Genomic DNA, 15,193 nt, shown 5'->3' on the forward strand with positions numbered 1-15,193 from the left:
GCTCTCTTTGCAGTAAGGAAACATGCTGAATAGAAATAAGGATTTCGTTAACAAAAAATAGGAAGAGGATGGTTCAGAGAAAGGAACAAATCTGCATTACAAAGTAAATGGAAAGGAGGAGAGTGTGTGTAAATTCATTAACACAAAATAGGCTGATTTTTTTTTTTCTTTTGTTAGCTGTGATGTTCCCCTATTGGCAGTATGCAAGTAAACATCCCTGTCCTGTAATGGTTGACGATATGGAGTTATCAGTGGACCATGACATCAAACGTAAGTAAACTTACCCTGTGTCTATTTATGCAAAGGTACATTTGTATCTTCTTAATGTAAATGATAATAAAATATTATGTATTAAAGAAAGTATTGCCTTTGAAAAAAATGTACAATATTATTAACGGAGTAGGATAATCAGTCATAAAATCAGAAGGTTAATTCGACAAAATTTATAATATTTTTAAATCTGAAGTGCGTGGCAAAGTTATATATGGAAATTTAAATTTATTTGTTTACTTAAAAGTTTTTAATTATAAAGTTTCGATCAAATAGTCATAGAATTCTTCTAAACGTTATTTTGTGGTTAAATTGATACAAAACCTTTCACAATACAAGCTAACACTTCAATGGTTTTCGATAATGACTTTCCGAATCATTTCCACTGCATCAGGCACATCCATAATATTGACTAATAAGGGTGAAAGAACTTTGCCACGACAGCGATAAATATTCACTTAAATATTTGGAAGAACTTTTTAATTTCTCTACTAATAACTTCATCGGTTTTCCGTTAAATCTCCTGCAGCATTTCGTACGCTTTTGCTTTGACCCGAATGCAATACCTGGACCACTGTTGTGATCAAAGAGTTCTTTTGAGTACCTACATCTGACGTTACCCCAATTCATTAATCGCAAACCTCTACCTTCTGCCCTACAGCAACTCTGAAATCCGTCTTAGAATCTTTCCAGTAATCTCAATATGTTCCAGATTGTACAGTAACCTCTCAACAGGAACTGAGTGAACGCTTCTGTAAAATTCTCATAAATAATGTCGAAATTATTCTCTACATCCAGCCCATGAGTAACTTTGACAAAATAGCTAACCAGGTTAATTAAACATGATTTCCCCTTAAAAAAACCATGTTGTGTAGCTTCAGAATGCCACTTCTTTCTAATTGACCCTACATTGCACTCTTAATCATTGCCTTTAAATCAAGGTGCAATAATCAATGGGCATAAATCAAGATGCAATAATCAATTTCAAATAGCGTCAGCTATTTGAATTCTGAATTAAAACTAACGGTTTTTATTACCAGGGTTTTCTGACGTACTCAGTTTTAAAACTGCTGCATTAGTTTTTTTGTTAACAGCCAGCAAACTTGACAGGTTGTGATTTAAGGTTAAGTTATCAAATATTGATTTTTGTTTTTTCTCTCTGCGATAATTAACGTGATTATTGATAGCTGCTTTCCTAAATAGAATTATGGGCAAAGCAATCCTAAAATAGTTTGTGGACTTGAAGCTGTAATTTCAAAGTTATTTATGGAGACATTAATTGCATCCATATTTTAGTAGCATTTCCATCATATTTTAATAAAATAATAAGAATCATTATTATTCATCTTCTAAAAATTGTTATTATTATCTCTTTTCTAGAGCTGTTTATTATTTGTGGAAAGCTTTGGAGGTGGAAACTGTTAAACCTGTCAAACAATTTATTTATATATCAGTTTATATATAATAGCTATTACCCAAGAAAGTATAATTTGTTTTATTTAGCTGCTTAATAATTTGTTCCTGTCAGGTAAACATTGTGAAACTTTTTAGTTACATGCAAAGAAACCATTATAGAATCTCAACAAACCTGAAAAAATGCAAAAACAAAAAAAAAGACGATTTCTTCCTTGTATAAAACCGACCATACTTTTTATACACATAATTTACCTTCCAAATTACCTCTTGGATGCCAAGATAAAGAAAAGAAATGATTACTTTCGGCTTTTTTTTTTCGCCCAAAAGAAATCAGATTTAAAGACAGATTCTTCAGTATAATAAATTCTAAAGAGAATAGTGAAGATGACCCAGCACAAATGGCTTCGATAAAAGACAAATTTATCACATGTTTTCACAACCTCTCGAGACATCGGCAAATTATATATCGCATATCCCGAGACACTTGCTGAAAGATTCAAAAAATTGAACAGATTCAAAAAAGATAATAAAATTTCTGAGCTTTACTAGTACCACTAGAATGTCACTAAGCAAATCAAGGGTTTCTAATTTTTTTCACCTTTTTTTAAAAGATTTATTCAATTGATCGTGCTATAAAGAAAGCATTTGTACAATTTCCCATGTCAGCATCCTCTAACAAGTTCTCTGATCATTATAGGATTTTTTTTTTTCTGCTAATATGCAGATGTCTTTGGTAATGAACTTGTTTTTAGCATACTGTTGTTATTAAAATGAATTATGCTGGGAATAAAGAAACGTTTGCAACGATGTTCTCTTTATTGGAAGCTAAAAAGTTGAAGTTTCTTTTCTTTTTAAGAAATGGATTTAAAGAATGGAAAAAAAAAATTAATTATACGGAGGATTATTTTTATTGAATGGTTTAATTCAATTATTTGTAAAATTCTGCATTCACTCTATAACACACCTGTAGGAAGTAAAAATAAACTTAAATGAAGGTGTTTTAAAAATTGTTGTATATGGTATGTTTTGCGTGGGGTTATAGCCTCGATAGTAACAAATTGTTTGATTTTCGGTTATATCGAATGATTCATTCGATTATTTTGATTACAGCATTTTTTTCGAATGATTTATTCGATTATTTTGATTATATAATTTTTTCGATTATAATCATTCGAAAAAATTTCTATAATCAAAATAATTTAACGAATGATTCGTTAAATTATTTTGATTATAGAATTTTTTTCGAACGATTCGTTAAATTATTTTGATTATAGCAATTTTTTGATTATATTCGAATGATTCATTAAATTATTTTGATTATAGCAAATTTTTTTCGATTAAATTATTTTGATTATAGCAATTTTTTTCCAGATTATAATTATATTCTAATGATTCATTCAATTATTTTGATTATAGCAATTTTTTTTCGATTACAGTATAATTATATTCCAATGATTCGTTCGATTATGGAAAATCTTTCGATTATGGAAAATTATTTATTTTACTTTTCATTTTTAATATTTTTTAAATATTTTATTTCTATTATATTCAAATTATTCGGATGATTAAGATCCTTCGAGTTGCATCCTTTCTGTGAGAAATAAGACGGAACACACTGACTCAGTAAAATTTTGCTCACTACACCATCTGCAATTACATGATTTTACAGTAATTAGGAAAGGCGTAATGGATTTTTATTATTTTTCATCAAATTTAAAGAGAATTTATTAAAAACAATTAAGTGGGTTTTACTTTATCTTGAGTGGTCATTTCTTATTTAAACTCTAAATTGTAAGAAATCAAATGAATTTATATCTTTTGAATTTCATTTCTATCTGTGTATTTAGTTATTATTTAAAGTACAAAGTTATTTCGTGCACGTCTAAACATGGCAAAATATTCCAAACAAACTATTATTATACAAGCGACAGCGTCTGTTGCAACATCTAGCAAGTTCATTGAACAAGTTAATGCATGAAGTAGAAACGACAACTTTTAATTAAAGTGAAATAAAATCAAAGCCATTCTTTCGCTTGACTAAATGCTATCATTCTGCTTTATAATATGACACCCTCCTCGTTCAGCTACTAGCACCCAGCCTGTCCTGAAAAACTTCACAGACTACGAGGTGGTAACAGAGCTCGTACCCCCTGACGTCTTCGCCGAGTCCACTGAGGTTAACCACATCGCCACAAGGGAAGAATGTTGTTCTTGTGCCAGTAATAGGGAGGTATCCGAAGCGCACGGGACGGTCGCTGCTGCCGCCGAGCCTGGTAAGTTGGCAACACGATTAAACTTAACCCACCCACCTATCCTTGGTTGGACTTCTAGTTGCGGTGGCAGTGACCCCTTACGGTGAGTTTTATCACCCGTGAACCTACCGAAATCCCTTTGTTTCCTTCATCCAGTGTAAATGCATGAGACCATGTAGGATGTCCGTTCCTTACGCACATTTTGTTTACTATTAAAAAAAAAAAAAAAATTAGTGTCTAATAGTCATTCCAGTAATTTAAATGTCACATCAGCTGTCAAAGATCCATGAAAAAAATCAGGAATCGTTTTCTTGAATGCGAAATACACTTACGTAATTTATCACTAAATTAGAGGTTTGACATGAGAATTGACGTTCAATACATAGTATTTTTAATTCGAGTTAACAAAAAGCATATTTGCTTATATAGGGTTATTATTTATAGTGGCATAATGCTTTATGGAAGACACTACCAATGGTTTCCCACATCTACGCCATAGGGTGGTTATAATTAAAGTGCGTCTTCATCTGGCTGTAGGTGGAAAACCGTTAATTTTAAAAAATAAAAATTCATCTGTGGTGAGGCAAAATGCCAAGACCGGCCGTTTGTGTAGAAGTTTTATGTGCTGTTATGTTGGTGACTGGACAACAGCGAATGCTGTAGTCGCAACAAGCTGGTTGAAGACTAGAAACAAGTGTACGATCAGATGAGTCCAAATACCTGGAGAAACACGCCGATGGTTGATTTCGTATCCATGAACCCATCGTGCATGGTGCCCACTATCCAGCTAGGGACAGGTGGCGATAGTTGCTTAATATAAAGTATGTTTTGCTGACAAGAACTAGGACCCCTGCTGCGTATGAACCAACGTCTCACTGGTGATGGCTACTGGCACCGTGAAGATATCATTCATATTGAGTGGCCTCCAATTTCGCCTGACCTCAATCCAAGTGAACACCTGTGGAATGTTTTGGAACGTCAAGTGAGGCATATGGACATGCAATCATCATCTAATCCGACACTGTGGAAAGCCATGCAGGCAGGCAGCATGGCTGCAGATCCCTACGGACGTTTCCAGATATAAAGTGGAGTCAATGCCTAGGCGTATAGTAGCTGTTATCCCTGAAAACAGTGGCCCAACACGGTATTAGATAGGTGGTCATAATTCAGTGATCAGCGAGTGTGCATTTTTTCCCAAAAATGCAAACAGGAATGGCGCTGTGTGCAAGTGGTGGAGTATTGTTTGGATTGATAGCTTAGATATGACTGTGTACCTCCAATCCTTGATATATCCCAGTAACTGAAAGTCGAGTTTCTGTGGATCTGCAGAAGTCTTGTCAGCCTCCGTTGACTTCGCACATCAACGAGCTGATTCCGACCAGGATCGCCGTTGGTTGGATGATATTTCGTTACCAGTCGAACGTGCAAATCGCAGTGGGGTTGCAGTTGATACCATATGTAACGTTCAAAATCACTTAAATCTTTTGACTTGTCCATTCTTAGCTGATTCGCAAACATTCAGGATCCCTGGCGTATCTATCCTTCTGCTTTATATCGCACGATACAAACAGGACTACTTCGTAAAAAGAATAAATGTATCTAATAAAGTGGCCACTCGGTGTATAAAGTTTTTTGTTTACAGAAAAAATAGCACCTTTTTTGATAATTTTTCGAAATAAACTAGTTATTGCCAATACAATTGCGTATTTATTGTAATTTTAAATATTTCGAAAGACTCCAAAATCGGCTGCCTATAAAATAAGAGATGAAAATGAATAAAGTCAAGGCCTAGTTTATGGGGAAATACTAAATTAAAATAATGAGAGGTTAATGCTTTTATGGACCGCAAAGAAAAATCTTTTAATTATAACGCGTTCGTGATTAGCTCGCGAGAATTCCATTCTCATTTCACAAATATCACATTAAACATTGCATTCCACAAATTCGTCCGCACGTATTTCCTTCCCTCTGAGAACCACCGGCGAAAGCAACTTGCGGTGCAATAAACAGCGAGACCGGACATTTCCGAAACGAAAATAAAACAGTCAAAGTAGCCATCTTATTAAGTGTCCCCCATGTATCATAACCCTCACCCTATCTTGTTATCAAATCCATTAATTTTCCTCATTATTTGTGCCTTGATAACAAAAAGCTATCCATTACAATAATTTTTACCATAAAAAATTAACTTCGGCCCCGATTGCTCAAGTTTCTGCCACCATAACAAAGCACGTGCATGTTGCTTTAACTACTAATTGCGTGCTGTAGTCTAGTTAATTGCTTCCACGGCCATTAATGTATGTATACGAATATGTCGAGCTGTAGAAAGTAATGGGCATATTTGGAATGTATATGCTCCAACTGTGGTTTATCATTACTTAGAATAAAAATCGCGCTTTAATTAAGACTGTGACCCCCATAAATTGCAAACATTGACAACTGTACTGCATTTTGTGGGCAGCAGCTTGATTTTTATTTTATTTCTTTACTTTTGCCGCGATAAAGAATTTATTTGAAATAACTTCTGAAAATACACGCACAAACCGGAGCTATCCACGCAGTTGTCTACTCTCAGCAGAACAGGCATATCATTTATGGTGTCGTGAATGGCGACAGTGGTTTTTGGAGTTATGGAAACGTGGTCTGACAAAACCACAGAGGCAATTTATCCAAATTGCACGCTCTCTGCACAGACCCCCTGATGGCGTTGTGGTAAGCAATGTTTTCATAGTTCTCTTGTCATCTTTGGTGACTCTTTCAACTACCAGGCAAAAATATCCTTTTAAACTAGGTCAGGTATACGCTTTATATCTAATTAAAGAGGATTTTGCATCCTCCTTATGCCCACTCTTGATAATGATAACATCTTTTGTGTCCGCCATTCCTCCAGATTCTGGAACGTACCCAGTTCTGAAAAGTCATCTCCACTCGCTTTTCAAACCATGTGCTTCATTTTTAATATTGTTTCCAGTCGGTAATGGAAGGCCAATCCTAGGATCTGAATTCGATCACGAGCTTCTGGATCATTTGAAAAGATTCACCGAAGAGGTGCCCAAAATTTGCCAACAGCTGTCGACATATATTAGAAATCTGAAGAGCAAACTTCAATGTCCAAAGAGACTCCTGCGCGTTATTCCACCATCAGCTCCATCTGATTATAAAATCAAGCGGTATTAATGCATGGTATGTCAAAAGTAGATTCACAACTTTAAAAGTTTGTGTGTCGCGACAATCACCATGTGCTAACTATGGTAAAAATAGATGAAGTCGTAGCTTTCATCATCATTTGTTATTTGTAAAAGAACCATCGACAGTCCCGTGTATTATGATATGGCGTATCTTATAGAGAAAAGCTGTTCTGGGATAATCCCGGCAACAGTGTACTCTTCCAACAAGATGGAGCATCCCTTCACTTCTGTAAGGCACCAAATGTGTGAAAAACTACCTTTGAATTTCCTTTTGTAATCCAGCTCATAATCCAACTCATTGTTGTCCTAACTGTTTATCAAATAAATTATTTAAAATCCTCTTAAACAATTTGAATAACGGTTTCTTTGAAAGTTGGTTAAAAAAAAGGATTTTAGTGAGAAAAGAAAAACTGATTGTATTGATAAAATCAGTTTTTGCTTTTGTTGAGCATCATGATCTTCATAACTGAGACATAATTTCTTTTTGCAGGTCTCTGCACCTTAATTCCTCCGTCTATTTAAGCACTGCTTTCAGAAATAATCCCGATTACACAAAAGATACACGCTTAACATTAAAGAGAAACAAAACGCAGATGATGCTCTAAATCTGTTGACATTGCACAAAAAAGTTAAAGATTTAACAACTACCAGAAGAGGTAATTAATAAACAGATTACTGAGTAGTAATAAGACATGCCAATATGTCAGTCTGCTAAAATTACGGATTAATTTTTTTCAGCTGTTCTTGTTTATCAGTAGATTTTAGACTGAACTTATCTTCTGGCTGTAATTAAAAGTAAGAGGGGCAATTAGCTACTAATAAAGCTTGCATTGTTTGATGACAATTATTCTTCCTTAAAATAGAAAAAAACAAAGAAATTTCCACTTACCATCTTATGTTTCCATGGTAACGGCCAAGTCTAGAAGCAGAGGAAATAGGAGAAGTTCTTATAAAGAACAAATAAAGAGAAAATTTATAATTATAATAACTCTGAAAGGTTTGAAATTGCTCTGAACCAAATTGAAGCAAATTTCCCAAACTGAATCTGAATCAAATTCCCAACTCACCTTCTTTCGAAATATTGTATACATTGTAACTTTATTTATATTGTAACTTTATTCCAGAACTTCCTGTGCCAACGAGGACTCTCCCTCCTAAAAGCCAATCGTTTTCTGAAGTACAACTGGGCAAAAAACACACCCAAAAAGTTCCACCCTACGGTTACTGGAATATTCAATTCCATCAACGAAATCCTTCGCTGGTTAAGTTCAACTATACGATTCCGCATGGCGCTAGCATCGGAGTGTACGGAAGAAGAGACACTGTCCCCACTCACACGACGTACGACTTCGTAGAGATCTTGAAATCTAGAGAAAGAAGAACCAAAAGATCGGACAAGGTATTTCAGTAATTATAATTTTGATTAGTAACTCAATAATCACCGTAATAATGCACCAAGACTGAACAAATTCTATGTAAAATTATAGTTATACAATTAAGTTCATGAGTAGCCATAAATGGCACGTTCCAGCATGTATCTACATGGGTAGTAATACCGGTTTTTTTTTCTACCCTTCATGCTCAGAAGGAGATTGTTAATGACTGAGCGTACATCAGTCCTTACTTCTGTAAGGACTGACGTATGTTCAGAGCATACGCAATTTACAGACAATAAGTCGCCGATGCTCCTAAAACCCAACAGCAACCAACCTCTCGTCTTGAAGGGATTCGAATATTGACCAATTTCTCCTGCAAGAGAATTAACATAAAGTAACAGAATCACATATCGATATCTTACAAATGTGGGATTTCCTCGGAAACACGTGGTGATATTCCATCGGTTGGAATCCATTGAGAGGGATTCCAACCGACATCACCGAACCACTATCGTCAAACATGTATTTCCTTTGTTAGGAGATGGAATGTGGTTCTCAGTTCTCTTCTGATCAAAGTGCGTCGAAAATCTGATCGAAGACCGTAACTACACTCATGGAACACCATTGCCCACTGCTCGTGGGTCTCGACATGTTGTTGGTATCAATTCTAACGGGCTCTTTTGAGTATAGGGATAAAACCCCTATACTGGTCGTGGTACATAAAGCTCTTCGAAAGACATTTTACGAGTTTTCGAACTGGTTTCACAACCTGCTTACAACGCTGCGGGCCACATTTCGCCATCTGTCTCCATTCTGAAATTTGCTCTCCACCTCCAAGAAACAACAAACCGGCATCTCTGTGACATTTTTACTACGATGGCTCTCCTGAAACCGATAGTGGGAGTTGTAAACAGGAAATCAATGGTTATCCAATCTGCATGTTGTAACAGATTGTGAGCAACTTTACTAGTTCAGACAGAGTATTTTATTTCATAAATGACGAACAAATGTTTTCATTTGTATTTTAAAAGGAATTCGTGGGTCTTTTTTTTTTGGGGGGGGGGGGGTTTGTTTCTCAACATTTGGGTACGAATGTGCAGTTTCGGAAAAGCAATAAAGCACAAACTTCTGTCTTCAATCCATATCCGATTTTTTAAGAGTCTCTTATCAGTTGGCAGTTCAATCCTTCCACAAGGTCCGCAGATAAGCCAAGGGAAAGAAGTTAAGTTAAAAATCAACCATTAAAATTATTGTATTAGAAAATAACGTATCAACTTGTTCCATATTTTGTTAACGTGAACTTGATCTACCCTTTCAAAAGTTTTGTGGGTAGGATGATAGTGTTTGAAATGTCTGCCATGATATTACCCTGCAATCATCACACGTCTATTGAACATATCGGATGCTTATCTTTGTAGCGAAAACTTTTCTGAGACATGATTGGAAAGACACTCCGCTAAATAACATTCTCCGGACATCTACCAACCCCAGACACGACGATCAGCTCGTCAAACCGTGTATGTACCATGATTCGTCACTCAATAACAATGTTTTCAACCTTTTAGGGCTCCATTACGATGGGTTGTACACTATCGTAATGGAGTCCCCAGTCGACGTTGTGTATTACGTGCTGTGATATTTGGTTTCATGCAGCTCTTCTGTAAATTCCTTTGCCATGCAACTTCCTACAAACATTTTATTGTGATGGGTCTGAATTCCAAAAGGGTATATGAATACACCAAGCAAAAGTCAACAGAGGAGGCTGTAGATTTTTCAATAAAAGCACGAGTCGGAAAAGAAGTACACACATTGGCCAAAAAAATGCGAACCTTTCTATTAAGACAGTCACATATAGGCGAAATGTAAATAAAGGTGAATAAACGCGAATATATGCAAAGAAACTTGTGAATTGGGATGATTACGTGTTGCATCGTTGAGTATAAAGACCGTATAGGTTATTCGACTGCAGTAATCTGAAGCCAGAATGGGAAAAACGCGGGATCTATCAGACTTTCAAAAAGGTCTTATCATGAGTGCAATTTTAGCTGGAGTCGCGATCCAGAAACGAAAGACATAACTGGTTTTTCAAAGGTTTTTAATGACTCGAAAGCGAGCGGTTCTTCCACGTCTCAAAGGCATAATGTGGCAGAAAAATGATACTTCAAGAGCGAAGCGGTTGTACTCTAAGGAGAACTGTATGGAAATATAGGACATCAAGTGTACAGCAAATAACATCTGAATTCAACCAAGCCAAAAAATGCCCTATTTCAACCCGGGTCGTGCACAGGGAATTGAAGAAATTGGGGACTGGTCTGGCAGTCGCGTGCTTATTCGGAAGCCACTTGTTTCAGTGAGAAAAAAAAGAAAAACGGAAAAATCTTGCAGTGGTGCCGAGAACGTCGTAATTGGATAGTGGAACAGTGGACAGATGAATCGCACTTGGTTTTGCACTGATGGTAGGCAGAGAGTGGTATCATGGTATGTAGAATACCGTGATACCACTGGCGAAGCGATGGATCCTGCTTGCCTTGTTAGGACAACCCAAGTATCTTGGAGGTGGTATCATGGTATGGAGAATGTTCTGTTGGCACGCACTGGATCCGTTGATACCGATGAAAGGTCGAGTGTCATCCAGGAAGTACGTGAATTTTGCATCAGATCTACTGTACTCACTCTCGGGACACTTCTGTCCCGACGGTGAGGTGAGGTCACGCTATGGATGACAATGCATCGTGCATGAACGGTTCTGGAGAACATGACACGGCTTTTCACCATCTTTCCTGGCCCCCGAATTCAGGTGATCTCGGTTCTATTGAGAATGTGTGGGATATGGAGGAGAGAGATAGTCGACAAAAGTCCTCTTCCTTAAACTTAATTGCAGCTACGCGAAATTTTGCTGGAAGAATGGCTACAATTAGACCAAAACTAAAACACCTTATAGAATCCATACCGCAACGCACACACTTGCTGTTATTCAAAACAAAGGCGGCTCGATTCGATACTGAATAAGGATTCGTTTTTTTTTTTTTTTTTTGTTTTAACACCGGTACTAGAAACGGTGTTCAGGGGAAATGCGTAATATAACAGTGGATTGTTTAAAAGAATAATAAAATAGAAAAATCGATGGTGAGAGGTTGCCCACAAGAATCTGAAGTGTTGATGATACGATGGCAGAAGGTTGAAGTTATGGTGTAGAGCCCACAGGAAGATTTGCACGATGTTAGCCAAAGGATCGTTAAGTTAGAAAAGACATCTTTCGCTATATGCATAACTGATAGCTTATGTACAGAAAATTAAACATTTGGGCGCGATCAATAAAAAATATCTTTGGTTATAACACGCAAGAGAAATGAGGTATAAAATACTTGTAAAGGTAACTTTCTCAAAGACAAAATAGTTACGAGAGAGGAGATCTGAAGAAAGAGGTCGTATGAAAATTGCATTGTCATATTGGATTACCACCAACAATGGATTACAGATGTTGGTGGGGTTGTTCCTAAGGACTTTGAAGTAAGAGAAATAAATGAAGTATTTTATAACGAGGAGGGTCTTTAAGGTTTAGGAGGGAATAACAGTTGAAGTTTAACGAAATAAAAATGGAGAACAAAAGACAGGACTTTCTTATAGGACTACGAAAACTATCCATCGCCTCCAATGTCCCCAGAGCTAGGAGCCGATTTACGTTCTGTGTAAAGATGGATGATTTATTCCCCTATTCTTGGAAGGACTGAATAAGGCTGATGTACTAACGGTTTCACTTTGGCTGACGTGTCTCAGTCCGAGAAATTAATATCATCAGCCACCGTCATTTCCGTCAAACTCCATCCAGAATTCAATATGGCAAAAGGCCACCGATGAAACAACAGCCTAATTAAGTTATTTCGTGATAAGCGAACCATTTCAATCAGACCACAAGCTGAAATCTTAACGTGACAAGGGGAAAATTTATTATTTTACACTGTGCACTAAGTGCATTCGAGATAATAAATAGCCTAATTATGTTGGCATATTTAATTGATGATTCCATTCGTATAACAGTTGCTAACAAACTCGCAGAAAACTGTCGCCACCGTAACTAGAAACAGCCACACGAATAGGAAATTATCAACACTTCAGAATCAGCGCAACTGTGAATGCAATTTAACAATAAAATTCTTCAATTGATCCATCTGGAGTCGAATATCGCAACTGGAAAACATAAATTGTGAATTTTCCTCTTGTAACAGCCTTCCACCGCCCGCAAAAAAATCACTCAAAAATTGTAATCCATTAAGTGTCGCCGAGATCCTCGTAACATTGCACAGATTAATCTTATTAGCATTCCAAGGGGCACGTAGAAAGCGGGAATGGTCACGCAATGCCGGAGAGCAAATTAGTACGTTGAAATTAGGAAAGTCTCTGGGAAGATCCCTCCTTTGCCACAGCAGTTATTCTGTCCGATAGTGTGAAAAGCACGTAAACGATGGGATAAAAATATTTCTCATCCCAGAGACAACAACATATGTTAACTAAACGGCCGTAGACGGCGCCAGGAGTAGTTAGCCGACACGGCCATGTCATCTCAGCGTCACTCTACGATCAGCATCTGTCAAGGGGTAACGTGCGGAGGACAGCACGTGGAAGTCTTGTGCTGAAAGGAGGAAATGAGCCTGTTTCCGGATGCGAGAAAGACCACCCCTAGTGTGGTTGTAATTGAACGACCCCGACCTTCCGTAGGTATTCTGGTGAGGCCTAATTTGTAATCCATCTCTCCCGACAACTCAGTTCCGATCCTGTTTTTAAACTGTGGGTGCGTGAAAATGTCGTTCAGACAAATCCTTGTGGATGGAGAGAACTCCTCTTTCTCCCTCTCTTTTCTTCTTTCACTTCTCCTTTTAGATGACCTTTAACTAGAGATTTGTTTAGAAAACACGCCCTGGTGAACACGAAAGCGTTTACTCTGCGATTTTAAAGAGGAAGGTTGTCTTTGGTTACAAAGTCCCGGGTCTTTTACTGCAACTAATCAGGAAAAGGGAAAACTGCTAGTTACAGCAATTATTTTTCATCCCATAAAGGTTACGATCGTGACAATAAGCCACTTTTGCTCATATCGGATAACCAATTAATTTCTCGTTTAGCTGAAATACTAGATTGCTTCACATTAAGCAATAATTGTTTCGGGTGAAAATAATTATTTTCTCTTTTAGAAAAAAAAAATTGCTTACTGCCCGGTTGAAAGATAAGGTTTACCGTGTGATTGTACTTTGTTGTTAAAGACAGGATGTAGAAAAGGATATCCATAACAGATTATTCAAGCTGCTTATGCTCATACACTGATTGAACACTTTATTAAGTGCGCCTACCCTTTTCATGAAATCGAATGCACCGTCAATAGAATCACCAAACAAGAAGGCACGGCTTCCATCTGCAAACGAGTCCTTCCAAAATGATAATGTGTCATGTCACAAGACCAGAATTATATACAAAACTGGTTCCAGAAACGTCATAGCAATTTAGCCTACTGCGGTGGCCTTCCCTGTCAGAAAATCTTAATCCGACTGAGTACTTATGGGACGAGGTGGAACGCTTTTCGAAGTAGAAATGTGCCATCCAATTTGTAACAAGCGGATCAACATGGATCAGCAATCCCATTTCGATGCTTTTAACACCTCTTTCAGTCCATGTCACGTCTATTCTGAGGACTAATGCATGAGGGGGGCGTTAGGTGCTAAACGTCTGTATATTCTAGACATTTAGCACCAAGGTCTTCGGAGAGATTTCAAATCAAATTCAGCAAATCCCTACACTACAACGCTAATTATTCTTTAACTGGATGGCGTAAAATATAGTAATATTTTTTTCTGGACATATTGTACGTATTTAGCGATTTTATTGTAGAAGAATTCCTATAAGCGTTTTCTATCATGCTTCATCTATAAAACAGCCGAAGCATTCAATAGGCAATCATAAATGATAAATTGCCCTAAGCGACAAATGTCTTTTGCCAAAATTCAATTCAACTGAATGATTTTGAACTATCAGAGCGTGCAGTAAGCAATTTGGTAGATTTAACTCGAGAGTAATTTTAACCCGAGTTAGGCGTAGCCGAGTACGTTTACCAATTATCAAAATTCCAATATTAAATACACTGAGGTTCAAAAAATTAAGCGACACTTTTATTAGTAACTCCATAATAAAGTAAGATGAAGAAACAGATAGGAAAAATATTCCGAATATAACTGTGTATTTCTCCAGATGATTACTCTTAATGATTACAGAGTTGCTAGCGTGTCAAGCTGTCTGTTTTTGGCACACACCCACAACTATCAAAATCCCCTTATGCATTTCTTTCTTCTGGCCAGGTCACATAGTGGCCTTTCTTCAAAAAGGCAAGTCTAGTCGAGTTTTTGCATAAAAATTTTTGTATTCACGACTAAGATCGTATTTAAATCTGGCAATAACAGATTACTATCAAAGCAAGGTTTAGTGAGGGAGGAAGCATTTCATTAATTAGGTAAGGCGCGTACCTTGGCTACTTTCCAGATCGTATTTCTTGGGAAGCGCTCCATAACAAGTTTAATTACACAGGATGGCGTACAGCGGAAGTCCTATGGGCTCTTGGCATGTTTTTAGTGAAGTAGGGGGCGCAATTTTATCTACAGCCACATGTTTGCTTATCTAGGCTTATTAGGAAACATTTTGCTGAAGGCAC

At 36.9% G+C, this 15,193-nt stretch overlaps 1 protein-coding gene across 6 annotated transcripts in view; it reads left to right on the forward strand.

The window, feature by feature from the left end:
• LOC150078006 (teneurin-m-like) overlaps positions 1–15,193 on the forward strand; it is a 432,793-nt gene that overhangs the window by 360,484 nt on the left and 57,116 nt on the right. For 5 of the 6 annotated variants that reach the window (XM_090384265.1, XM_090384268.1, XM_090384267.1 and 2 more), the window contains 3 exons: positions 178–270; positions 3,771–3,959; positions 8,251–8,525. In XM_090384265.1, the coding sequence (XP_090240391.1) occupies positions 178–270; positions 3,771–3,959; positions 8,251–8,525 (557 nt within the window). The remainder of the gene's footprint in view (positions 1–177; positions 271–3,770; positions 3,960–8,250; positions 8,526–15,193) is intronic. The other variant, XM_090384269.1, reaches the window with a different exon arrangement.

The sequence above is a fragment of the Mastigoproctus giganteus genome, chromosome 11 (assembly GCF_048544385.1).
Source record: "Mastigoproctus giganteus isolate SK-2022 chromosome 11, ASM4854438v1, whole genome shotgun sequence".
Taxonomy (NCBI): Eukaryota; Metazoa; Arthropoda; class Arachnida; order Uropygi; family Thelyphonidae; genus Mastigoproctus; species Mastigoproctus giganteus.